This window comes from Rhinatrema bivittatum, chromosome 17 (assembly GCF_901001135.1).
Source record: "Rhinatrema bivittatum chromosome 17, aRhiBiv1.1, whole genome shotgun sequence".
NCBI classification, from domain to species: Eukaryota; Metazoa; Chordata; class Amphibia; order Gymnophiona; family Rhinatrematidae; genus Rhinatrema; species Rhinatrema bivittatum.
This window is the reverse complement of record NC_042631.1, coordinates 51451941-51479227: the sequence shown is the minus strand read 5'-3', so window position 1 is coordinate 51479227 and position 27287 is coordinate 51451941. Positions and strand designations below refer to the sequence as shown.

The 27287-nt window shown below is 45.3% G+C and overlaps 1 protein-coding gene across 2 annotated transcripts in view; it reads left to right on the top strand.

Annotated features, from left to right (window-relative positions):
- The window catches only part of LOC115079276 (USP6 N-terminal-like protein), a 459663-nt gene that overhangs the window by 370380 nt on the left and 61996 nt on the right, over positions 1–27287 (top strand). For both annotated transcript variants that reach the window (XM_029582658.1, XM_029582659.1), the window contains one exon: positions 15708–15802. In XM_029582658.1, coding sequence (XP_029438518.1) covers positions 15708–15802 — 95 coding nt within the window. The remainder of the gene's footprint in view (positions 1–15707; positions 15803–27287) is intronic.

Genomic DNA, 27287 nt, shown 5'->3' with positions numbered 1-27287 from the left:
TTAGCTGGGTCTGATGGGCAAGCGTTTGGTTTCTTTAGTAATGGTTTTAGTATTGCCAATTTTAACTGGTTAGGAACTAAACCTTGAGAAAGGGATGTGTTGATAATTTCTGCAATTGGTTTTGAGATGGTGTTTGGTATGGCGATGAGGAGATTTGTTGGTATTGGGTCAGATGGGTGGGAGGAAGGTTTGAATTTTTTGAGTGTGTTTTCAATCTCCAGTGAAGAAGTGAGCTCGAATGAATCCAGGTTTGTGGTTTGTTGCGGCAAGGATGTGAGATGGTGTGTTAGGGTAAGGCTGTTGGATGTGATTGATTGAGTAAGGTTGGTGATTTTTGTTTTGAAGTAGCTGGCTAGTTCGTTTGCTTTGTTGAGAGCTTGGTGGTCTGGGATAGTAGGAGGAGATGGTTTGGTTAAAGAGGAGACGTAGGAGAAAAGAGCTTTTGAATCGAATATGAAGTGGTGTATTTTTTTTCCGTAGAATTCTTTCTTTGTTCTAAGGATTGTATTCCTATAATTGTTGAGGATGGATTTGTAGATGGCATGTGTTGAAGTGGTTGGGTTTTTTCTCCAGCTTTGTTCTTTTTTTCTAAGAGATTGTTTAAGGGATTTAAGTTCGGGTGTAAACCAAGGTTTCCTATTGTCTAGTGTGGGTTGTATGGTTTTGGTTGTAGTTGGGCAGATTTGATCTGCAATTTTATTGTTAATATTGATCCAAGAGGTAGTTGCAGTTGTTGCGTCTGTGAGATCAAGTTGCTTTAATGCATCCGACATCTTTTCACTGAGTATGTCTGGAGAGCATGGTTTTCTGAAGTGGATGGTGGTTTTGTTAGTGGTTTGAGGTGGTGGGTTGTTGATCTTGAGGGTGGTGTGGATAACTTTGTGGTCTGACCATGGTACTGGTGAGCAAGTTGGGTTAGTATGAATGTTAAAGGGTTCGTTAATAAAGATGAGGTCCAGAGTATGGCCTGCCTTGTGGGTAGAACTGTTGATAATTTGAGTAAAGCCCAAATGTTTGAGAGAGGAAAGAACTGTTTGGCAGTTGATGGATTGTGGAGAAGCATCTACATGTAAATTAAAGTCTCCGAGGATTATAGCAGGTTTGTCGGCGTTTATGTGTTTGGCTATAAGTTCTATCAGTAGAGAGGGATCCAATTCTAAGGTTCCTGGTGGTGCGTAGACTAAAGCTATTTGGATTTGTATAGATTTAAAGAGGGAGAATTCTAGTTTGTTGGAGGAATTGGTAAGTTGTAAGGTAATATTGAGACCTTTTTTTGTTGCAAGAAAGAGACCTCCACCTCTTTTTTTGGGTCTTGGGACGGAGAATAAGTCGTAAGATTGTATGGGCAGTTGATTTATGAGTACAGTATCTGTGTGTTTTAGCCATGTCTCTGTAATTGCACAGATATCTGGGTTGGCTTCTATGAGGTAGTCACTGAGGATGTCCATTTTTTTGGAGAGCGACTGAGCGTTGAATAGTGTTAAGGTAAATAAAGAGAGTCCTAGGAATTGTGTTATCGGTGAGATCATTATAGGTAATAGTCTTTGTTGTCGTGTGATGTGATGAATTGCTGGTTTTGTGTGCTTTCTGATTTTGTGCCAGATTTTAGGTATGGTGCAGAGGTGCATTGTTGTGGCTCAATTGGTTGGGAACAGTGGTGTAATGTTGAAAATGGTGCAATAGGTATTGGAGACGCTGGGTGAATGGTGTCTAGGTTGGATGATTGCTGGTGATGTTAATTGATAGCTGGTGATGCTGGGTGAATTGCTGGTGAGGCTGGATGATTGCTGGTGAGGCTGGATGATTGCTGGTGAGGCTGGATGATTGCTGGTGTTGTTAATTGATAGCTGGTGATGCTGGATGAATGCTGGTGATGCTGGATGAATTGCTGGTGGGGCTGTATGAATGCTGGTGAGGCTGGATGATTGCTGGTGATGTTAATTGATAGCTGGTGATGCTGGATGAATGCTGGTGAGGCTGGATGAATGCTGGTGAGGCTGGATGAATGCTGGTGAGGCTGGATGAATTGCTGGTGATGCTGGATGAATGCTGGTGAGGCTGGATGAATGCTGGTGATGCTGGATGAATGCTGGTGAGGCTGGATGAATTGCTGGTGAGGCTGGATGAATGCTGGTGAGGCTGGATGAATGCTGGCGATGTTAATTGATTGTTTGTGAGTCTGGATGATTGCTGGTGATGTTATTTGCAAGCTTGCGGGTCTGGGTAAGTGTTGAGGAGGCAGGTATGGGTGTGAGCCCTGGAAAATGGGATCGCTGGAAGTAAGCTTAGTTGCTGTTGATGTAACGTGCGTCGGTTAAAAGCCGGGGTGTGTGGCAGAGTCTTTTGGTGTAGGTGGTTTCAGTTTGTGCTCCGGTTCACACGAAGGGGCACACAAAGGGGCAGGCCCCTTTGTTGCGCTCCTTAGGCGCGCGACGCCTCGAGCGGTTTCAGCCCTTTAAAGGGCTCTGGGAAGGCGTCAGGGCTTCCGGGGAGGGCTTACCCGTTCCTGTTTCCTGCTTCCGTCCGCTTTGGCGCCACTGGGTTTTTTTTATTTTTTTTCTTTAAATTTGTGTTGCCTCGGAGGCCTCGCGAGAGGCTTGTCTCCGGTCCACCTCCCTAACAGGGTGTGGAATTAAAGCCCAGCCGGGCTGTAGCTGGTTGGCTGGCTTCTTGTTGTGGGCGGGCCTTGGCGCGATTCGCGGTTTTTTTTCTTTCTTTTCGCCGCTTTTCTTTAAGCGGGTTGGGCCTCGGTGTGCGCGGCTTGCGTCGGGGTCCCCCGGGTGGGGAGGCCGAGTACTGACCTGACCTTCCCCCGGTGGGGCTCCGGCGCCGGTCGCGCAGGTCTACGGTCGTGGCGTGGAGAAGGGGCGAAATGGCGCCTGCAGCTTTGCTTTAAAGCCCAGCCGGGCTGTAGCTGGTTGGCTGGCGACTTAGGCGACTCCTCTGAAGACTGTAAGAGGTCTGGATGCAGGCGCCTCCTGCAGGTCGTGGGTTCCAGACGGCTGGCGCCTCCAGCAGGTCGTGACAGTCTGAGGATGAAAATAGAAGAAAAATCCAAGTCCAGTCCAATGTTCAGTATACCAGCGGGATCCGAATCCAGTCCAGGGTCGAAGCAGGAGAAGGGTCCGCAGCCGTACCGCGGCCGACGCTGCTAACAATTACGACTGGTGGGTGTTAACCATCGTAGCACGGGGTTAGCACCTGAACCTTCTCAATGTTCCCCCAGACTCCTCTCCCTCTCCAGCATGGAGCCTCGTGAAGCACGCAATGACCCTCAAGCTAGAACTCTCGACCCTGCTATGGTCCAGAGCCGTAGAACCGGTTCCCCGGGCTCAGCGTGGCCGGGACTTCTACTCAAGTATTTTCTCATTCCAAAGAGAACAGGCAGCCCCCATCCCATCCTGGCCCTCTGGACCTTAAACTATTTCCTCTGAAGAGAGCGGTTCAAAATGGTATCCTTGGGCACCCTACTCCCGCTTCTTCATCAAGGGGCCTGGCTCTGCTCTCTCAATCTACAGGACGCCTATGCACACATTGCCATCTTTCCGCCTCATCGGAAATATCTGCGCTTCGTGGTAGGCCAGAGGCATTTCCAGTAAAAGGTTCTTCCCTTCAGGCTCGAATCTGCACCCCAGGTCTTCACAAAGTGCCTGGCAGTGTTGGGAGCACATTTACGCCGGAAGGAGGTGCATGTGTTCCCATATCTGGACGATTGGCTCATCAGGAGTTCTTCAAGGGAAGGAGACTTTCAGTCCCTGAACGTAACAGTGGAGCTCCTCCAATCACTGGGGTTCCTCATCAATTTCCCGAAATCCCAACTAACACCGTCCCAGCAGCTCAGTTTCAACGGGGCAGATCTGGACACCATGGCCAAGGTGTTCCTTCCCAATGATCGCATAGCCACCCTGGCTGGGTTAGCCAGGTCCATTTGTTGCCGCAGACGGCCTCAGTGTTGTTATTTAGGAGAGTTGTGGGTGGATCCTTGGACCGGTGGCAGATGACCACACCCCCGGGGGAAGATCCCGAGAGGGACCACCGGTCAGGCTCAGAGTATGGAGACAGATACACACTAGTTCTTTTATTAGACAGTATACTGAACCACCAGAAGTGGCAGTAGTGAGCTGGAATGCCCGGTTGGGCTGTAGTCCCTCAGATACTGGAACAGCGATCCCTGGAGGCTGGGCTGTAGAGAAACTGAAATATAGTGAGTAGGCAGGGTATGCAGAGTTCATGTACTGAACCAGATGGTAACACTCACACAATGTCTCATAGAAGCCCAGGAGCTGGAATGTATAGGCCCTCGAGGAGTGAGTACCTGGTTCCAGAGAAAGCTCTGAGAGAGCGATGATAACTCACTGATGTAGTCGGCAGTGATGACTTCCAGGCAGAAGAGAGTACTGAGTAAGTCTGGGAACTAGGGCCCTCGAAGAGCGAGTACCGGTTCCAGACTGTCACCTGAAAAAGAAAGGAGAGAGCGAGGCCCCCGAGGAGCGGGTACCCCTAGTAAGTCCGAGGAGGCAGAGTAGCTTAGGTAGTGTAACCTTTGCTAACTTGATGTGTTAGCAAATTCTAAGACCTTATATATCCGTCGTGGGTGACGTCATCTTTGGGGGACGCCTCCAAGGTTCGCGCCATCACCAGTACTTCAGTCGGGGCTGCACCGCGCGTGGACCCCTAGGCCTCCAGGAAACATGGCGGTTTGCAGTGTCCAGCCGGTCCGGGGACGCCGGAGGACTTCGGCAGAAGAACGCCGTGGCAGCCAATCTTCCCATGGATGAAGAGGGAGGCGCCAAAGAGGTAAGGAGGGCGGAGAGAGGGCGTTGGGAACCGACGGACACAACACTCAGCCTGCCTGCTCCTGAAGTTGCTGGGTCACATGGCATCATCGGTGCACGTCACCCCAATGGCCCTTGAGGGTTATGCAGTGGAATCTGCGGTCTCAGTAGCACCAAGCCTCAAAAATGCTCTACACTGGTCCAGATAACCAAACCACTTCAACTGTCCCTCGCCTGGTGGGCGCAGGAATCCAACCTGAGCAAAGGACTTCCTTTTCAACCCCCGGCTGCTCAGGTGATCCTGACCATGGATGCATCCAACCTAGGTTGGGGGGCCCATGTCAACAGCCTCTGCATGCAAGGGGTGTGGTTGAAACCCGAGGCGAGATGCCAGATAAATTTTCTGGAACTCAGAGCGATGTGGTGTGCGCTCTACATGTTCCAGGACTGCCTGTCCAACAGGGTCTTCTTGATCCAGACGAGCAACCAAGTGGCCCTATGGTATGTGAACAAACAGGGGGGCACAGTCTCTTATCTCCTCTACCTAGAGGCAGTGCAAATTTGGACCTGAGCCCTGTCACGTTCCATACTCCTGCACACGATCTACCTGGCAGGTACAAAGGATGGACCGCCTCAGTCGGACATTCCACCCCCACGAGTGGTCCTTGAATTCCTCTGTGGCGGACAAGATCTTCCACCATTGGGGTCAGGCGGACGTGGATCTCTTCATGTCCTCACAGAGCCACAAGACGGACCACTTCTGCTCCCTGTGCAGGGAGGGAAAGGGACCAGCCATGGATGCCTTCGCCCACTCCTGGAGTGCGGGTCTCCTATATGCATATCCTCCAATTCCACTCATAGGCAAGACTCTCGTGAAGCTACAACAGGACCGAGGATCCGTGATCCTCATAGCCCCACACTGGCCGCAGCAGGTCTGCTTTCCGATCCTCCGCAACCTGTCTGTTCAAGAGCCCATCTGCCTGGCCACTTCACCCGACCTCATCATACAGGATCAGAGCAGACTGCGCCACCCGAACCTCCAGTCATTGGCCCTCATGGCTTGGATGTTGAAAGGCTAGTGCTGCAGTCCCTCAACCTTTCGGACAATGTCTCACAAGTCCTGATAGCTTCACGTAAGCCTTCCATGTGGAAGTCCTACCAAGCAAAGTGGAGGAGGTTCTCGTCCTGGTGTGTGCAACGGGGTCTTGACCCTTTCACTTGCCCCACACCTAGGCTTTTGGACTACTTCTGGTGCCCCTTGGAGTCTGGGCTACAGACTACCTCAATTCTGGTACATCTGAGTGCCATCAGTGCCTTCCTCCGCGGACACTCCGATCTCGGTGCAGCCCTTAGTGGGCTTCATGAGAGGCTTATTTCAACTAAAGCCTCCACTATGTCGTCCTGTTCTGGCCTGGGACCTCACCATAGTGCTGGCATGGCTCATGTGACCTCCATTTGAGCCCCTGCGCTTCTGTGAGTTGAAGCACCTCACCTGGAAGGTCATCTTCCTAGTGGCAATTACTTCTGCTCTCAGAGTCAGTGAGCTGCAGGCTCCAGTGACCTATCCGCCTTACACAAGGTTCTTCCATGACAGGGTGGTGTTGCACAGTCACCCTAAGTTCCTGCCTAATGTGGTGACTGATTTCCACCTGAATCAGTCCATCGTGTTGCCCACCTTTTTCCCCAAGACCGACCTCACCCAGGTGAGCGGGCTCTGCACACCTTGGACTGCAAGTGTGCTCTCGCTTTTTATCTAGAGCACACTGCAGCCCAGAGACAGTCCACCCAACTCTTTGTCTCCTTTGACAAGAATAGACTTGGAGTTGCGGTGGGCAAGCAGATCCTGTCCAATTGGTTGGTGGACTGTATCGCTTTCTGTTATGAGCAAGCGGGCCTTCCGCTCTGTGGCCGAGTGACAATGCATTTAGTAAGGGCCATGGCAGCATCAGTAGCACACTTCCAGGCAGTCCCTATTGCCGAAATCTGTAAGGCTACAATGTGGAGTTCCTTCCACACCTTCGCAGCCCATTACTGTCTGGACAAGGATGGCCAACGGGACAGCGTCTTTGGCCAGTCTGTCCTCCGTAACCTATTCCCAGTATGAGAACTCAACTCTCCCTACCTAGGGCCCAGTATGAGGTTCAGCCTGCCCCATTGTTGTCAACAGCACCCCTGTTGTTGAGCCTGTTGCACTTTATTGGGTGCCAGTTGGCCCAGTGTGTTCCGGGGGCAGCCTGCAGCTTGGTATTCACCCATCTGTGAAGACTACCATCCTGCTTTTCCTGGGAGAAAGCAGAATTGCTCACCTGTAACAGGTGTTCTCCCAGGACAACAGGATGGTAGTCCTCAGGAAACCCACCCGCCACCCTGTGAAGTTGGGTTTGTCTGCGTTTTATTTTATTTTTTTGCTCGTTCTTTTCTGCTTTGAATCGAGACTGAAGGGGGACCCTGTGTGGCTATGGGGTAGTGGCATGCTGGGCATGCTCAGTGTGCCAGTCAAAGTTTCTAGAAACTTTGTCAAAAGTATTCCATGCCTGGCTCCATCTGATGATGTCACCCATCTGTGAGGGCTAACATCTTGCTGTCCTGGGAGAACACCTGTTACAGGTAAGCAACTCTGCTTTCTACTTTTCCACATTAAATTTCATCTGCCATTCAGTTGCCCAGTCTCTTAGACTCACAAGGTCCCTCTGTATTTCCTCCCAATCTACTGCTGTTTTAACAACTTTGAATAATTTCATTTCATCTGCAAATTTGATCCTCACTCATGTTCCCTTTTCAGATCTTTTATGAATATGTTAAGTACTGATCCCTGCGGTACTCCACTAACAACCTTCCTCCATTTGGAAAACTGACTATTTAGTCTTTTCCTTTGCTTCCACCTTTTAACCCGTTACCAAGCCACAATAGAACACTGCCTCCTATCCCATGACTGTAATTTCCTGAAGAGTTTCTTCAGGAGGACTTTTATCAAATCCCTTCTGAAAGTCCAAGAACACCATATCAACCAGTTCACCTTTATCTACATGTTTATATACACCTTCAAAGAAAATCTAAAATATTGGTAATACAAGATTTCACCTTGCTAAAATTTGACTCTTCCCCATTAAGCCATGTTAATCTTTATAGCCACTGATTTTGTTTTTCAGAATGGCTTCTACCATTTTGCCCTGCACAAATGTCAGGTTTACCAATCTGTAGCTTCCCAGATCATCCCTGGAGCCTTTTTTAAAAATCAGCAACATGTTGATCACCTTCCTGTTTTGAGGAATTGTGGCTGTTTTAAATGAAAGGTTACAGGTTACTTGGAACAAATTAGCAATTTCATGTTTTTTGTACTTTTAGAACTTTGGAGTGGATGCCATTTGGTCCTGGTGATTTGTTACTCTTTAGTTATAGATATTTGTTTTAGTTGCTCAGAATCTTCATCATTAAAGAATGTTTAATGTGTGATATTGTTCCCAACATCTTCCTCCATAAAGTCAGAAGAAAAGAAATCAGTTTTCTGCTATTTCCCTGTCCTCGCTAAGCACCCCTTTTATCCCTTGGTCATCTAGCAGCCCAACTTACTCCTATACAGGATTTTTGATTTGAATGTACTTGAAAAATTTTTTTTTTTTTTTTTTTTGCTTCACCGGCAGGCTTTTTCTCAAAGTCTTTCTTCCCTTTCTAACTACTGTTTTACATCTGTTTTCATTATTTGAGTCTACTTTCTATTTTTTGAACAGTGCCCTTTTAGTTTTAACTGCCTCCTTTACCTCACCATTAATCCATACTGGCCGTTGTTTGGTCTTTCTTTGACCTTCTGTTTTTTTAATGCACAGAATACATTTTATTTATTTATTTATTTGTTTTATTTGTTTAAAGTTGTTTATATACCACCTTTACAACAAGCATTGAGCTTCCAAAATGGTATTTTTAAACAATCCAAGCTTCATGAAAACTTTTAACCCTTGCAACTGCTCTTTTAGGGGGTAATTATCAAAAGAATTTAAATGTGTAAACGTAACTATTATTTATTTTATTTAAGAGTTTTTATATAACGATGCTCATGAAAAATCATATCGTGTCAGTTTACATATAACTTTAGTTGGAATTACAATAAACAAGGGGATTTTAACCTGGAGAAACAACTCTAGAGAGAGTCACAAACAAGGATAGAGGTGGAGAAAGAGTAATAACATTAAGGTAACAACAACGATAACTGTGTTAAATAATGCGGTGAGGTGTAAAGAGTCTTATGGCGTGCTTCAGTTCTTCAGGGAAACACTTGGCTGAAGAGCCAAGTCTTAAGCTTTTTTTTTAATGTCTTTTGGCAGGTTTCTAGGCGCAGGTCAGGTGGTAGAGAATTTCATTGTGTGGGCCCTGCTGTGGAGAGGGCGCGTTTTCTGAGTGCGGTCTTGGAGGGAGGAGCATGTAATTAAAATCTCTCATTATTATTTTGTTACCAAATTTATTTGGATTTTTTATTTCACAGTCTTTCTCTTCATTTTGGCTAGGTGGTCAGTACTGTACACCCACTGCTATACTCTTACCTTTCACACATTGAATTTATATCCATAAGGATTCCATATTGAATTTAATTTTCTGCAGAATTTTTAACATGCTTGATGCTATGCCATCTTTTACATAGAGTGCCAGCCCTCTACCAATTCAATCTGCCCTGTCATATCAATATAATTCATATCCTGTTATCACAGAAACCCAGGGCTGCTTTATACTTCTGATGCTAGTTTTAAATGCAGGGAAGTAGGCAAAAGAGGAACTTCCCCAAGCTGTGTTGTTATCTGAGTGAGTTTATCATCCAAAGCCTCCCGAATTGCTTCCTTTATGTCCTCGATTGTTAGAATAGGGTGGGGAGGGTCCCCTTCTCCAGCGACCGCCATCTTCAGGTCTGAGGCCTTGGTTTTCTCTTTCTCCCTCCTTCCTCCCTTAGATGCCATCAAAGGTGTAAGTTTCTGTATGTATCGGATGATGGACATACGTGCTGAGACTTCGCTCTGGTCTCCACTCGATTTAAGCTGTTGTCTGGCTATGATGACATGCGATGGAGGGAGCGGGCCCCGGAGCTGGTGAGAAACACTTCCTCCCAGCTCACCACATCTCGTGATCTCTGATGCACCACTGTTATCTATGACATTTTTCAAACTCACAAACTGTCCCAAGGTTTTCCATCCTTGAATCACTGACAGTTCTCTCTCAATTGCTGTGCTATCATGAATGTCATCTGTGTTAGCCTAGCTCTATCATGGGCAACAAAATCCTAGACTAGTGCCACTCTGACATTCAGTCGAACTATAACACTGTACTGCCATCACTCCAGATCCAATAGCCTTTTCCTGCTCTGATAAAGTTTAAAGTTACTACTTGCTTCTCTTGGCTTTACTAACTTTCAAAACAGTTGGCAATTGTGGTGTTATAGTTAGTATGCTGTATATATTTGATTGAACATCGGTAATAAGATTATTTTATTCCAACATTCCAATTAATATAATAAAACTATAGCAGTGACTGCCATTGTACCATATACTTTATTTTTATTTTTTTATTTCTTTTAGAAACATTTAAAATCCACAAATTTCAACATAGTTCAATGCAGAGAACATAGTATTTACTCATAATAAAACATAATAATAGAAATTCAGATAATAAACAAACCACAAAAACAAAATGCACATAAAAACAATTATAACCCAAATGCTCCATTAAAATACAGATCTTTTAACTGTTTTCTAAAAATTTAGACCATTTTTTGCATAACGTTCTTCTGACAGATCATTCCACAAAGTTGGGGCAATAGAAGTAAAAGCTCTAACTCTTGTAGCATTGTTTAAAATTTTATAAAGATGGAATAAACAATAAGTTTAATTAGTTTTTGGGTACTTGCCAGGTTCTTATGACCTGGATTGGCCACTGTTGGAAACAGGATGCTGGGCTTGATGGACCCTTGGTCTGACCCAGTATGGCATTTTCTTATGTTCTTATGTTCATCATTGTTTGATATCACTGACTTAGACTGCTTTGTTGGTGTGGACCCCTTTCTATGCTCTTCCAATTTCTCTGCACCATCTGACTGAGGCTGTTCTCAGAAACATAGTTATGGCATGTCAGCAAGGCTCAATACTGTTTTTAAAGGCCCCTTTAATTCAAGTAGGAGGTAGAGTGGGGCCTAGGGATTGAGGGGGAAGTGAGGACTTGTGAATTGAGAAGTGGGGAGGCTAGAGACTTAGGGTTTGGGTGGGAGAGCTGGGGAATAGGAACTTAAAGACTGACTGAGGATTGTGGAGACAGTGGGAACAGGGTGATTAGGTGGGGGTGTGTAAGGAGATGAAAAGGCAAGAGGTGGTGTTTGTTTATTTATTTATTTATTTATTTAACAGTTTTTATATACCGCAGTTCAGGTAACAATTTTACTAATCACTTCGGTTCACATTTCAACAATAACAATGACAATATAACGAATGGATTATAATGTCTTACATAGAACAGGGGGGATGAACTTGGAGAAAATTAACAAAGAACTGGAAGAGTACAACTTATATACAAATAGTTTAGAAGACCCGTATGTGACGTCAATAGAGCTGTCTTGGAAATAGAGTGAAGTCAATAGAGCTGTCTTGGTGTTGAGGGGGTTGTGTAAAGAAGTGGAAAGGAATGAGTAGCTAAGCCTATATTTATTTATTATTTATTTAAAAACTTTTATATACCAACATTAAAATAAATATCACATCGGTTTACAAGTAACTAGGGGTGTATAACCTTAAACGTGAGAGAAGGAAAAAATAAAGTTACTTGTAACAGGGATATCAAGGGAACGTGGGGAGAGAGAGAAAATAAAGGTCAGGATGACCTATGAAAGGGATTAATAAGGGAGAGAAGGTGAAACTATAACTTTATTACAAATGCTATGACATTCAGGGGGAAGGGAGGATTAAGTATAGGCTTGTTTGAACAGCCAAGTTTTTAGCTTTTTTTTTGAAGGTCATTGTGCAGTGTTCTTGGCGTAGTTCGGGTGGCATCGAGTTCCATATTGTTGGTCCAGCTATGGAAAGCGCACATTCTCTGGGAGAAATGTGTTGGGTAAGTTTGTGAGAGGGTATAGACAGGGGTCCTTTGTAAGCGGATCTAGTGGGTCTGCTGGAGGTATGGTAATGGAGGGAGTCATTAAGCCAATGTATATTCTTGTTGAGCAGGGTTTTGTGGATAATTGTAAGACTCTTGTGGAGGATTCTAGATGGGATCAGGAACCAATGGAGTTCTCTAAGGATTGGAGTGATATGGTCCGATCTGCGTGAGTTGGTGAGGATTCTAGCCGCTGCATTTTGCAGCATTTGAAGAGGCTTGATTGAGATTGAGGGAAGGCCCAAAAGTAGGGAGTTGCAGTAGTCGATTTTTGTAAATAGGGTGGCTTGGAGGACTGTCCAGAAGTCGTTGTGATGTAGTAGGGGTCTTAATTTCTTAAGTACCTGCAGTTTGTTGTTGATGTATTTTTGTAGGTTGAGATGATTATCAAGGATGACACCTAAATCACTGACATGTTGAGAGAAGGAGAGGGGATGAGGTAAGGGAGGGGAGTTGTGGCGGGCTGGGGAGATAAAAAGTAGTTCAGTTTTTGATGCGTTTAAGGCGAGATTGAGGTTGGTGAGGAGGCAGTTGATTGAAATGAGGCAGTTGTCCCAGGTTTTAAGGTTATACACCCCTAGTGACAGGGATGAGTATCTGAACATCGTCCGCTTAGATATATTGAGTAAGCCCAAGGTCAGCAAGGAGTTTGGCATAGAGGCAAAAGGTAAATATTGAAGAGGGTCAGGGAGAGGGAAGAGCCTTGGGGGACCCCATGTGTTAAATTAATGGGATTGGATTCATGGTTGCCAATTTTGACTTTGTAATGACGGTTGTTTAGGAAGGATGTAAACCAGCTCAGAGCTGTACCTGAAATACCAATGTCAGAAAGGCGGTCATTTAGAATGTTATGACTAATGGTGTCGAAAGCTGAGGAGATGTCTAGCATGGCAAGGATAAACGATTGGCCCTTGTCAAGCCCTTTGAGGATGGCATCAGTTAGGGATATTAAGAGGATTTCCGTATTGAAGACCTTCTGGAAGCTGAATTGTAATAGGTATAAAAGGTTGTGTTTTTCGAGGTGATCTATAAGCTGCGAGTTGACCACCATTTCCATAAGTTTAGCTAGGAATGGGAGATTAGATATTGGTCTGAAGTTAGCGGGGTCTGAAACGTCTAGGTTCAGTTTCTTTAAAATAGGTTTGAGGATAGCTTGTTTCAGAGCAGAGGGGACCAGTCCTAGGGTGAATGAACAGTTAATAATTTCTGATATAGGTTTGGCTATAATGTCAGGGATAGTAAGGAGTGATTTTGTAGGAATGGAGTCCTCTGGATGTGTAGAGGGTTTCATTTTCTTTAGGAGTACTATTATCTCAGAGGCGGAGGTAGTTTCGAAGGAGTCAAGAGCGATGTTTGGGTTCTTCTGCATGGTGTAAGTAGGAGGGGAGGAAGGGGGGAATTTTGAAATGAGATTGGTGATTTTGGTATGGAAAAGGTTGCTAGTTCATTGCATTTGTTTTTTGCATCGTTATCTGATGGGGGGAAGCTGTATTTGTGAGGAGTGAGATGTAAGCGAAGAGGGCTTTAGAGTCGTATTGGTAGTTATGGATTTTTTGAGCATAGTAGTCTTTTTTGGTTTTCAGTATGGAGGTTCTGTAGGAGTGTAGAGTGTGTTTATAGGATGCTAGAAGGGTGGGGGTAGGGACCTTGCACCATTTCTTTTCTTTGGTTCTTAATTGTTGTTTAAGTGTCTTAAGTTCAGCAGTGAACCAAGGTTTTTTAGTATTAGATGAATTTATTTCTTTGGAGATAATAGGATAGATTTTGTCTGCAATGTGATTGGTAATGTTCTTCCCTGAGCAGTGGGCTGTATCCACATTAGTGAGGTCCAGTTTCTCAAGGGCATTTATGAGGGAGAGGATTAGTTCCTCTTGAGAGCATGGTTTCCTGTAGTGTATAATATTGCTTTGTTTTTGGTTGGGGCAGTAAGCTTTATTTATGGCAAAATTAGATTTTATAAGCGAGTGGTCCAAACAGGGGACGGGGGTGCAAGTGGGAGCTTCAGTAGTGATGAGGTGGGAATTTGTAAATATTAAATCTAGGATGTGGCCGGCTTTGTGGGTAGGGCCGGATATAATTTGTGTAAAACCCATGGCTGAGATAGAGGATAGGAAGGCTTCTATCCTAATTAACCTCTGTATCTTCAATTTAGATATTAAAATGTGACAGGTGGAGGGAGGGAGAATGATATGGGTGTGAAAAACCAATGGCTCGTGCTCTGGGACTTTTAGGTACCTAGCAACGCCCTGTTATAGAGATCAGTCTCTTTCTATTATACTAGATCGGTCTTTTTCCATTGTGCTTGCCTCCTGGCTCTTCTCGACCGTCTACCGTCTTGTTTCCTTGGTTCTGTTATAGAGAAGGTCAACAAAAATGATAAAGGGGATGGAAAATCTCCATATGGAGAGAGGCTAAACAGATTAGGTCTCTTAAGCTTAGAGAAATGATGACTGAGATGGGATATGATTGAGATTTATAAAATCTTGAGTGGGGTGGAGCGAGTAAATAGGGGATGGTTATTTACTTTTCAAACATATAACTGGGGGGCATTACATGAAATTAGTAACCGACAGATTTAAAACTAATCGTAGGAAGTGGTTTTTTTTCACTCAGCACACAATTAAGTTATGGAATCTGTTCCAGAGGATGTGGTCAAGGCAGCTAACATAGTGGGTTTCAAAGAGGATTGGACAAGTTGCTGGAGGGAGAAGTCATTAGTTATTAGTTATTGTTATTGACCAGTTATTAGTCAAGTAGGCTTGGGAAAGTCCATGCTTATCCCTGGGAGTGACATAGATCAACAATTTGGGATCTGCCGGGCACTTTTGACCTGGACTGGCCACTGTCAGAGACAGGATGCTGGGCTCAGTGGATCATGGTCTGGCCCAACATGTACTACTTACATTTTTAATATTTCACCTGCTGTTCTTGACTTTTTCTTTGTTTTGCTTTACTGTTCTTTTTGTCCAGTAGCTTCCTTAATTCAGTTTCCATATGCATCGTCTCCTTTCAATTCCATTTCTTAAAAAAAAAAAAAAAAATCTCAAATGATATAGTGTCTTCTCCCTACCTCCTTTAGCACCCTCCTCACTGCCAGAATTAGTAGCCATCTTACCTTCTCATCAGACTGTGTGTGTGTGTGTGTGTGTGTGTGTGTGTGTGTGTGTGTGTGTGTGTGTGTGTGTGAGTGATGGAAGCTCGTACTGCTGCTGTCCTTGTTCTGTGATGGGGTAGGGTGTGTAAGGGGATCATGCACTGCTGCTGCCTGTGCTCTCCCTGTTCTGTGGCAGGGCAGTGTTATGTGATGGAAGCTCGTACTGCTGCTGTCCTTGTTCTGTGATGGGGTAGGGTGTGTAAGGGGATCCTGCACTGCTGCTGCTTGTGCTCTCCCTGTTCTGTGGCAGGGCAGTGTTATGTGATGGAAGCTCGTACTGCTGCTGTCCTTGTTCTGTGATGGGGTAGGGTGTGTAAGGGGATCCTGCACTGCTGCTGCCTGTGCTCTCCCTGTTCTGTGGCAGGGCAGTGTTATGTGATGGAAGCTCGTACTGCTGCTGTCCTTGTTCTGTGATGGGGTAGGGTGTGTAAAGGGATCATGCACTGCTGCTGCCTGTGCTCTCCCTGTTCTGTGGTGTCACTGTGTGTGTGAGGGAAGCTTGTGTTGCTTCTGCTCGCACTGTCCCTGTTCTGTGATGGCACAAAGTGTGTGGGGGGGGGATGCTGGCACTACCATACAAGTTTTCAGCAGGCAAGAAATACATTAACTGTCAAATAAAGAATGACTACTTCCTGCTCTGTGTTTTTGTTTCTAAGGCTTTTTCATCCCTGGATTCCCCAAACTGCAGAGGTTTCAAACACATCATGAGCAGATTATAAGCAAACTTTTCCCAAAACTGAAGAAGCACATGGTAAGAAATGGTTAACTCCATGCCTCTGACTTTTCTTATTCTAACAGTACCTTTATTGTAATACAGGAGATCTCTGGAGGAGGGATGGGAATACTGAATGTAGGAGCTGAACAGAGAAAATGAAGGGTCAGATGGGAAAAGGGAGAGTTCATGCCGATGGATTTTTGTTAAGAAGAGTTTGGGAAGAGCAAGGCGAGCCATCCTGATCTTTAAGTTTTTTTTATAAACAGAGACTACAACCTTACACTCCAACATCCTCAAAAGATATGTTGCTACCACTACCATCGCTATGAGAGAGGAAATTGGAAGGAGCACGTAAATATTGTGTGTTCTCTCAATAAATCTTGTAATCAGGTAAGTAACACCACTAATGTGTAAAGCAAGCTTTATTAAACAATGTCAAAAAAAGGTTTCTCATATCATTTCAAACATTAAAAGACTGTCAAAATTCAACTCCACACTCACCCCAATCCCTACCTAGAATCATGTATTGAGCCACAATAATGAAAGCAGTCTTGAAGCATCTGCAGAACACTTCTGAAAACAAAAATCCAAATGAACTAAAGTGCCTTCAGTAAGAAAGATAAACATTGGACTCTATAGTATTCAAATTTACTAAGGACTTACAAATTATCCTTTTCAAGGACTAAGGAAGTGTCCTGAATCGAGCTTAGATTGTTTCCTTCTCATTGAAGGCACTTTAGATCATTTGGATTTTTGTTTTCAGAAGTGTAATATGGGTAGCCAGGACATACACTTCTTCCTGCATCTGCCTTTTTACAAAGTACCAATAATAAGCACACTGATAACAGATTGGAGTCAAACAGGCCCCAGCTTTATTACATAGTACAAACAGGTGCCTGAGCCCCCCATATACAAGCTTAAGGAACTCCCAGTGACCATCTGCCACCAGCCAGCAAGATAATTACCACTGGTCAGCAGGTTCCTGCCAACACACGCTCATTTCCACGACCCCCGCTACCTCCCAGCAAGGAGCCAAGCCAGTAGACCCCTGCCACCGCCCAGCAAGGAGCCATATGGGGACAACTGCATCCACTTGTCCCCCATAGGTTGAGACATGACCACTGTCAATTCAGCAGACAATTCAGCGTAATACTGAACCCCAAACCAGCTTGGAAATAACCTGTGACCCCCAGAGATGTGGCCAAGGTTCCTAACAAAACAATTCTTCCAAAGCCTCCTAAAGTAAGTTCAGGAACAGATCCAAACCATTAAAAGATAAATGGACCCTGTCATCCTTGAATAATCCCTGCTCCAAATCCCATGACCACTCATGTCATGGAAAAAGCATATAATTATATTTAAATCTCCACTCAAAGGGGCTGTCCCATTTTGTACTGCAAAATACCCATTCAGCCCCCTTATCCCAAATTATTCATAAAGCTATTTCTATGGGATACCGATTTTTTTCTTTTCTTTTTTTCTTTTTCTGTTTACCTCACCAATATATGTTTTTATTATTTTTTTAAAAACAAAAAATTTTAAAGATGGAAAAAGCATAAGCATTGTCAAGTTAAATGTAAAACTGTACTTGGGTACTTGCCAGGTTCTTGTGGCCTGGTTTGGTCTCTGTTGGAAACAGAATGCTGGGTTTAGACCCTTGGTCTGACCCAGCATGGCAATTTCTTATGTTCTTATGAATATGATGACCCCCCAAAAGACTCAGTCAAGAACCAATTTGTTGATTGGCTTTTGCCCAGCTCCTGCGCCATTTTAAATTACTCATCTCAGCAGGCTTTGCTATAATGTCAGACCAACAAATTACAGCAGCAGGTAACAATATGGAAATTAATATTAAATCTTTGCGAACCATGCTGATAAATTTGTGCCCTGACATTTTACCCCAATCATTACCTCCCAAATGAATGATCAGCATACACGTTTGACCAAACCGCTCCAAACCCCGTCACAAGCATGGGATCAATTCGTCCCAAAGCATCCCACTGCACCCCAACCAGTGAACCATCATACCTCGTTGAGTCAAGTCCAGCTGAAACCCATGCGGCCATCGACATGCTTGTTTGTAGGTCTACATGATATAGGACTGTCCGACAATCCATGCACAATGCCCCAAATTGCAGTACCTAGAAAGAATAAACAATTAGACGGTGCACTTACATCAGAGAGGCCTTGGACAGGCATAACCTTCAAACGCATTGGATTTCCACCGACCTATCCTCTGAATTCCCCCCCCCCCCCCCCCCCAGGACAGGCCTGCATGAGCTGCCAAAATTGCAGCTCCAGTCCTTAATGAGTGAGTCCCGAACTGGATGATATCTAATCCAATAGCGGACAAACTAGACCGCAACACGTTTCAAATTGATATTCGGTCAGTGGTCAAAGGTCAGCGTGAACTAAAAACTGAGAGCTCCCCTGAGCCCGAATCTGGGAAAAAACTAACAAATTGACCACTGGACATGTGCGTAGACCCGGCACTGCCCGCAGGATCACAGAAAACCCTTTTCCATTCTGATCAGTTTTGATCTCGGGATGTACAGCATGATCGACTCACTAGATAAGGTCACATGCTGAACTAACAAACCGATAGATCCCACCCCTTTTGATGCTCTGGCCACCAACTCACTAACTTGAAATTCCCCCAAAAAGACCAAAACAAAAGCCACATGAAAAAGACAACATTCATATTGGGATGTGCAAATATTTGCAATTTATCCCATAACTTCAGAAGAATATTGTGCATAATGGGCAAATGCCCATCTACACCTCACACAGTATCCCTAGACCACTCAATCAAACACTAAATCAGAAAACGGCCCATTGGGAAACCCCAACCATGCGCATGCATAAAAAAGGAAAAACCTAACAACTGTCTATTATCGCTGCCTTAGAACACCCCTCCGCCCTGGATTTCTCCATAAATTGCAACAATAAAACATCCGAAACAGGACCTCATCCCTAATCCAAGGATGAAAGGAAAGACAACACCTTGTTGACGCCATTCACATAACCCTTCCAAGTAGCCGGGTTTAGTGATGCTCGCAACAGTTTCCACACTTCCGGGAGCCAAATTTCCATAGGAAAGGAGGTACAGAAGCTGTGTACGGATCCGCCTCTGGAGCAAGCTTCCAAAATAGCTCTCACTTGGAATGAGAGAGAGAATCAGCCACACCATTAGCCACACTGGTACCTGATGAGCCCAAACAGTTACATTCAACGTCATACAACAAAGTATGTTGTATGACGCAACATACTCACCGCAACATACTCACCGCAATGTCTGCAATGGGTTTCAAACAACAAATCAACAAACCCACTCACAAAGGAGGACACACACTCGACCTCTTCTTTACAAATGCTGGCATATCCCAAACAAATCAACCTGACTGTCAACAAGTCCCATGGTCAGACCACTCCTTAATCACCACCAGTTTTTCCCTACCACAACCAGATTTTAAGCCTGACTCAAGACCCGCTTTCCTCTACAGAAAAACATGTAACTCTGAACTCCTCAGCAAAGTTATAGCCCCAGAACTACCATCCATCGATGTTTCTACACCTAATTCCGCTATCCAATCATGGTCCAAAATAACAAAAGAAGTAGCAAACACACTTTGCCCACTGACCACCAAAAAACCGTCTTCAAAGGCATCCAAAAGACAACCCTGGTTCAATGATGAACTGCGAAATCTCAAAAAACTACTTCGGCAGAAAGAAAGAAAATGGCGTAAAGCCCCCTCTCCGGCCTCACTGTCAGACTACAAACGCACGCTCCACCAATACAAAATCAGTACACAGAAAACAAAAAGAGACTACTATGCCCGTCAGGTTCATCACATCATCAATGATTCGAAAGCTCTATTCGCCTTCGTTTCCAATCTCACTAAACCCATCACTCCTGATATACCACCCGAACTTTCTCAGACCAAAGCAGACGAACTGGCTCTTCATTTCAGCAAAAAAATCTCTGAACTCCTTAATCAATTGCCATTAACCACTAGCTCTCAAGATAACACATATATTCTCCCTAACAAAGATATCCAACTTAACGCATTCGAACCCATCACTGTCACAGAGATACAATCGGTGCTGAAGAAAATGAAACCTTCATCACACCCGTTTGATCAAATTCCCTCCAAAATGCTACTTCTCATTCCTGATATTATATCAAAATCACTTGCTGAAATTATAAACTGTTCACTATCCCAGGGTATCTACCCAGATGAGCTAAAAACAGCTTCAATCAAACCCCTCCTAAAAAAATCAAATCTAAATCCAAATGATCCCAACAACTTCCGCCCTATTTCCAACCTTCCATTCATAGCCAAAATAATGGAGAAATTGGTGAACACTCAACTTTCCAACTACTTGGAAGACCACGGAATTCTGTCTCCAAACCAATATGGCTTTCGAAAAGCTGCAAGCACAGAAACACTACTTCTTTCACTCTCAGACTTCCTCCTCTCCGGAATCGATAAAGGCAAAGCATTTTTACTAATCCTCCTTGACTTCTCGGCGGCCTTTGATACCGTCAACCATTACCTCCTGCTAAAACAACTGGCAAATATTGGAGTGACAGCTACTTCACTAACATGGTTCAAAACCTTCCTGGAAAACAGAGGTTACAGGGTCAAAATACATAATACAGAATCCCAATATCACCCCTCCACCAGAGGGGTGCCACAAGGTTCTTCCCTGTCACCCACTCTATTTAATATATACCTTCTACCACTTTGTCAATTACTCACAAAATTAAACCTGAAACACTTCCTCTTCGCTGACGACGTACAGATTGTGATCCCTTTAAAAGAATCAATCTCGATAACAATGGAATACTGGGACAATTGCTTACTAGAAATCAAACACCTCCTCAACAGCCTAAACCTAGTCCTCAATGCGTCGAAAACGGAATATCTCCTTATAGCACCTGAAAACAACAATACACTTTCAAAGCCTCCAACACTCCTACAAACCACCCATGTAAGAGATCTAGGAGCCTTCTTAGATAATCATCTTAGCCTCAAACCATTCATCAACAGAACTACCAAAGACTGCTTCCACAAATTACATATCCTGAAAAGAATAAAGCCACTTTTCCATGCGCATGACTTTAGATCAATCCTGCAAGCAATAATCTTCTCCAAACTAGATTATTGCAATTCTCTTCTACTAGGCCTCCCAGCTTCCTACACCAAGCCTCTACAAATGGTACAGAACACAGCAGCCAGAATCCTCACAAACTCCAGGAAAATCGACCACATCTCCCCCATCCTCAAAGACCTTCATTGGTTACCGATCCACTTCAGAATTATGTATAAAACCATCATGATTATCTACAAGAACATCCATCAACACACTCAACTGGACCTACAAATCCCTTTTAAAAAACACACATCAGACAGACCCATCAGGGAACACTACAAAGAATCACTACAGGTTCCACATGCCAAAACCTACCATCATAAATCCTACAGCTCAAGAGCTCTCTCATCAGCAGGTCCAATCCTTTGGAACTCCATCCCACCGGACTTAAGACAAGAACCATGCGCTCCAACTTTTAGGAAAAGACTAAAAACTTGGCTTTTTAAAAAAGCTTTCCCAGATCTGGATTAAATTCCCCACTCATCATCAGCATAAACACAAAAGTTAGGAACTGTAAAAAAAAAAAAAAAAAAAAAAATCCCACTAACTTCACACGCAGTCACAGCAACATTTTATTATACTTCACAACAATATCTTATCTAATCATTTTGCTACACATCTACATTTTATAATATTATACATATTTATTAATTGATACAGCTGGTTAAAATGCTTATAGTCGTTCTACAATTCTTCTCCTTTCATATCCAAGTTATTTTTCCATGTTTTTTGTAACTTTCTCACATCCAAAATATTGTTATAATATTTGTTAAGTTTCATACTATATTTGTTCTTGTATTGGGAAATGTTCTTTACTTTGTTACTCTCTGCCTTTACTCACATTGTTAATTGTAAACCGGGTTGATGTGATTCCTATCATGAAACTCGGTATAATAAAAATAACAAATAAATAAAATAAATAAAAGTACAAACTCACGCAATAGATCACAGATCATCATGCATTTTTCCAACCTTTTGTTAATAACCTCGACTACGCCTTTATTTTCACACCAGAAAACAACTTTCTTGTCCCGCAAACTCCATAAAAAGACAGCAACCACAATTGGAAATAGTTCAAGAAGGTAATGTTTTTAGTAATACCGGATGATATCCAGTCCTCAGGCCAAGCAGCCACGCACCATGAACCTTGACAATAGGCACCAAAATCAAGGGATCCTGCAGCATTGGTATATAAATCTAGATTCTGACTAGATAAAGTTGGATTGCCAGAGCAAAGAGCCATTAAACTCAGACAAAACCCAATCCTAAATACGCAAATCCTTACACATCCCAGATATGATGCAGATATGTTAATAGCTCTTGCTAATTCCAGATATTGCAAACGATAGCCTACGAAGAAAAACCCTATCCATGGGGATAACTCTGCAGGCAAATTTAAATTGCCCACTAACGATTATAACTGCTGCAAGGTCAACTTTGGTTGAATCAATGCTAACTCCACCACCCCTCACATACTTTCAACCTTGTCAGCAGGCAAATGTGAGATCATGTCAACAGACTCTAACTAGATCCCGAGAAATATTAACCACGTACAAGGACCCTCTGTTTTTTCGTTCGCCAGAAGAATACCAAAATTGGTAGAGACTTCCTGGAAACATCTCAGAAGATTAGCATAACCATCTGAATCATTCTTCCCCATGAATAAAAAATCATCCAAATAATAAATGATATTCCTTGACCCCGAATACTGTTCATCCACCCAGTGTACAAAGGTACTAAAAGCCTTGAAATATGCACATGGTATAGAGCACCCCATTGGCATACATTTGTCAAAATAAAATGACTCGTTGAATCGAAAACCTAGCAGATGAAAACTGTCCAGGTGAACTAGTAAAAGCCTAAAAGCCAACTTGATGTCAATCTTGGCCATCAAATCCCCACAACCATTATGTTGAACCATTCAAACCGCCGAATCAAATGATGCATAGCGCACAATGCAAAGGTCTGGAATTTGTTTCCAGAGGATGTGGTTAGTGCAGTTAGTGTAGCTGTGTTTAAAAAAGGATTGGATAAGTTCTTGGAGGAGAAGTCCATTACCTGCTATTAATTAAGTTGACTTAGGGGTAGATTTTCAAACAAGGCGCGTTGGCGTACTTTTGTTGGCGCTCCAGGCGCAAACAAAAGTACGCGGGATTTTAGTAGATACGCGCGGAGCCGCGCGTATCCACTAAAATCCTGGATCGGCGTGCGCAAGGCTATCAATTACGTATAGCCGGCGCGCGCCGAGCCGCGCAGCCTACCCCCGTTCCCTCCGCATCCCCCCACCTTCCCCTCCCTTCCCCTACCTAACCCACCCGCCTGGCCCTGTCTAAACCCCCCCTTACCTTTGTCGGGGGATTTACGCCTCCCGGAGGGAGACGTAAATCCCCGCGCGCCAGCGGGCCGGTTGCGCGCTGGGACGCGGCCTGGGGGCGGGTACGGAGGGTGCGGCCACGCCCCCGGACCGCCCCGGGCCATAACCACGCCCCCGGACCCGCCCCCAAAACGCTGCCGACACGCCCCCTAAACGCCGCGACGACCGGGCCCGCCCCCGACACACCCCCCTCGGAGAACCCCGGGACTTACGCGAGTCCCGGGGTCTGCGCATGCCGGTGAGCCTATGTAAAATAGGCTCACCGGCGCGCAGGGCCCTGCTCGCCTAAATCCGCCCGGATTTGGGCGGATTTAGGCGAGCAGGGCTCTTAAAATCCGCCCCTTAGAGAATAGCCACTGCTATTATTAGCAACAGTAGCATGGGATAGACTTAGGGTACTTGCCAGGTTCTTATGGCCTGGATTGGCCACTGTTGGAAACAGGATGCTGGGCTTGATGGACCCTTGGTCTGACCCAGGATGGCATGTTCTTAATAAAATCATTAATGGGAAAAGACAAATTATGAATCAATCTATATTTTCCGGGTTCCTTTTTTGGAATCATGGCCAGGGGCGACAGCACCATATCCTGAAACAGGGGATCTACAAAAGGTCCCACAATTCTGCCCAAGTCAATCTCACACTGAAGCTTATCCTTGACCACATTAATCTTCTTCCTTACAGAAGGACAATTATCACCACCCCCTTCCGATATATGCCCAGAAAAGGAAATACGAAAAGTGAACTCAAACCCCCGACACAATAGAATTGCTGTCTCAACTTTCGGGTAAACCTCAAGTCAAAGCAATAATGCTTTTACCTGAATTGGAGTAGGCGCATGTTCAAGAGCCTCATTTAGAAGGACCTTTGGTAGAGGACACACCCGTGGTTCCATCTCCCATTCTCTTAATGCATTTGGTAGCCAGGTGACTTGCTCCATAGTTAGCACACATAATTAAGCCAGGACCTACCTTCATACTCCTTACTGGCAGCCAGAATCGCATCCGCGTACGCCAATAATGTCCCATGTTGCGAGGAGTCGTAATGACCTATAACACTCGCCAACCGAAGAAAAGAACATATCCAATTGAGAATATTGCGCAACACATTTTTCTGAATCCCCAAGAAACGCTCAACACCTCCTTTTTTCTTTTTCTCCTTCCTCTTCCCTCTGTGACTCTCCAAAAGCTGAAAAATATCAATATACTTCCTATGCTTAATCTTCTTCCTAAAGGACCTGGGCACATTCTCCCACAATTCTGAAACGGTCACTAATGCAGGGCTTGCTCTATCAGCGCCCTTATCCCTTATCCCTGTACCAGCCAAAGATGAAGCACCCGAAGAACTAGAAGAAGATGAAGAAGATGAAGACTCAAATGGACTGGACCTATCACGCTTCCTCTTTTGCTTGGACCTAGCTCATTTCTTAGCTCCCAAAGAATCTTTAGATTTCTCCACCGCCACTAAAGATGTGCTAAGAATCGATGCACTTAACTTCTGACTCCCCACCACCTGTTGCGTTCGTGGCTGCTCTACACCCTTGCTCCACCCTTTCTACCTCTGTGGCGACTCCCTCCGGGTCTGATGGACGGCTTGCTGCCGCGGAGTCTCCATGCCGCTTCTCCCCGGCGTCCCCGGACCGGCTCGACGCTGCGGATCCGCCATGTTCCTGACGACGTAGGGCTTGCGCGCTCCGAAGTATGTACCAGCAAGGGCGGTACATACGATTCGAGTTAGCAAGGGATTCATTCCAAGCTACTCTGCCTCCTCGGACTTACCAGAGGTACCCGCTCCTCGGGGGCCTCACTCTCTTTTCTCTATTTCAGATTGCAGATAGGAACCGGTACTCGTTCCTCGAGGGCCCATCTTCCTGACTACTCTGAAGATTCTCTACTGCTTGGAAGCTATCGCAGATACAGACATTCATGAGTTAACACCGCTCTCTCAGAGCTTTCCCTGGAACCAGGTACTCGCTCCTCGAGGGCCTAACTCTTTCCAGCTTCTGAGCCTCCTTAAGAATCTAAGTGAGATTGTCATCTACTACTGGCTATGAATACAGCATACCCTGTCTACTCACTATCTATAGTCTCTCTACAGCTCAGCTACCCTGGGATCGCAGTTCTAGTATCTGAGGGACTTCAGCCCTACCGGGCATATCAGCTCACTACTGCCACCTCTGGTGGTTCTACTACCTGTCTAATAAAAGAATTATCTGTGTCTGTCTCCATACCAAAGCCTAGCCGGTGGTCCCTCTCAGGATATCCTCTTGGGGGTGCTGTCATCTGCCATCGGCCCAAGGATTCACCTATTTACATTCCTTTCCAGCTGAGTACCCTCTCTAGCACTCCGCTGGTACAGATTGCCAACTCAGCAGTCTATATCATAACAAGATTGCTAGTTCCGCCTACGGAGCATATCAGTTTGCAAAACTCCTCCTTCCACGGGAGCCAGTCTCTAACTGATTGCTAACGCCGCACGGTGACTCATAACAGATTGCTGACTCCTTCCCCAACAGGAGTATCCAGCAGCAGAATTACAACAGATTGCTCACTCCTCCCACTTCAGAGGCTGAGCACAACAGATTGCTAACTCCCATCTGCGTGCTCCTCCCATCAGCATAGCAGTTTATAACACCACCACAGAAGGATCAGCCTGACCAACCATATCCCCTGATCAAGATACATCAGCAACAGCTGACTCACTCTGCTGTATCACACTTGACTTCATCTCTCTCACATCGTGTGTCAGAAAACCAGGGGCATGCGCCACCGCCAGGTCACTGTGCCAACCTTCTTGCTGTGACATACCAGGACTGTCTGATGTGCCAAGCGATGAAAGAGCCTGTGAAGGGACAAAAGGAGCTGCAGCAGAAGGCTCGACAAACCCCACCATTCCTGGACCCCCTTCAGCCACCCTGGTCCCTTCGGCCGTAAAACACCAACCCAGATAACCTCCAGGAACAGGATGCCACCCACCCGAGCTTGCCATGCCTAATGAGAAACACCCAAACTCAGATCCCACTAGCCAGGAAAAAGGGGCACTACCCCAATTAGCTCCTCCTTGCGCAGCAAACCTCCCCTGAAAGCTTAGACTCATGCGCTGTGACGCAGGACCCTTTCCCATGGCCATGCAATGAGAATTTGCACCCTCCCATAACCCTCTCAAATTTCCTGTCTGTCTCCCTAATCCCATACCCAAATCAGAAATTAAAGGATCATTGGTTAAACCTGCAGCTTGCCCCCTCCCTCAGTCGCCCCACAGCACCAGCACAAGTCATTCCCCATCAACTGCTAGGCCCTGCCGCCCCCACGTCCATGCCCTGACCCTGATTGCTGTCTGCTGTTCCCTGCCCCAAGATGGAGGGGCAGGGAACAAGCAATCTGAAATACCAGTGGCGGCATCCGCCACCAGCACAATACTCTGCGAGGAAAGAGCTGGGATTGCAGAAGATGAGCTGGCAAAACTATTTAGACCACTGGGCGGGGAAGCACTTCCAAGTAAGGGGTACACAGCATCTGCAGGCGACCTCTTATTCCCCCGCGATGCCCTGATGCTAAACGAGCGCGCATGCTCCGGCTCTCCCTGCCCGACTGCACTCTCTACCGCGGACATGGGGGTAGAACAGACTCTGCCCCTCTGCCAGCCGAGCGGGATCGACCACCCTGAGTCATACTCACTACGGAAAGGCCTGACAATCCCTGCAGAGTCCGATGCGCTGCCTGCCTCTGCCTGGCTCACCACCGTCACCAGAATGCAGTCACCCACATCGCTGCAATCCTCCGTCGCTACCGCTGCCTCCTCCGAATCCATGGTGCTTTGAACCCCAAGACCCATGCAGAAAAACAAATCACCGCTGAGGGAAAAGCCTCTGCTGAGAAAAACCAATGAAGGCAAGTGAGAAATGGCCCGCTGCAAACACCCAGGAACCCCCAAACTCCTCCTCTTCCCTACAGGCCTAGTGCCCCTGGAGCCAATCGTCTCCAAGCCTATCC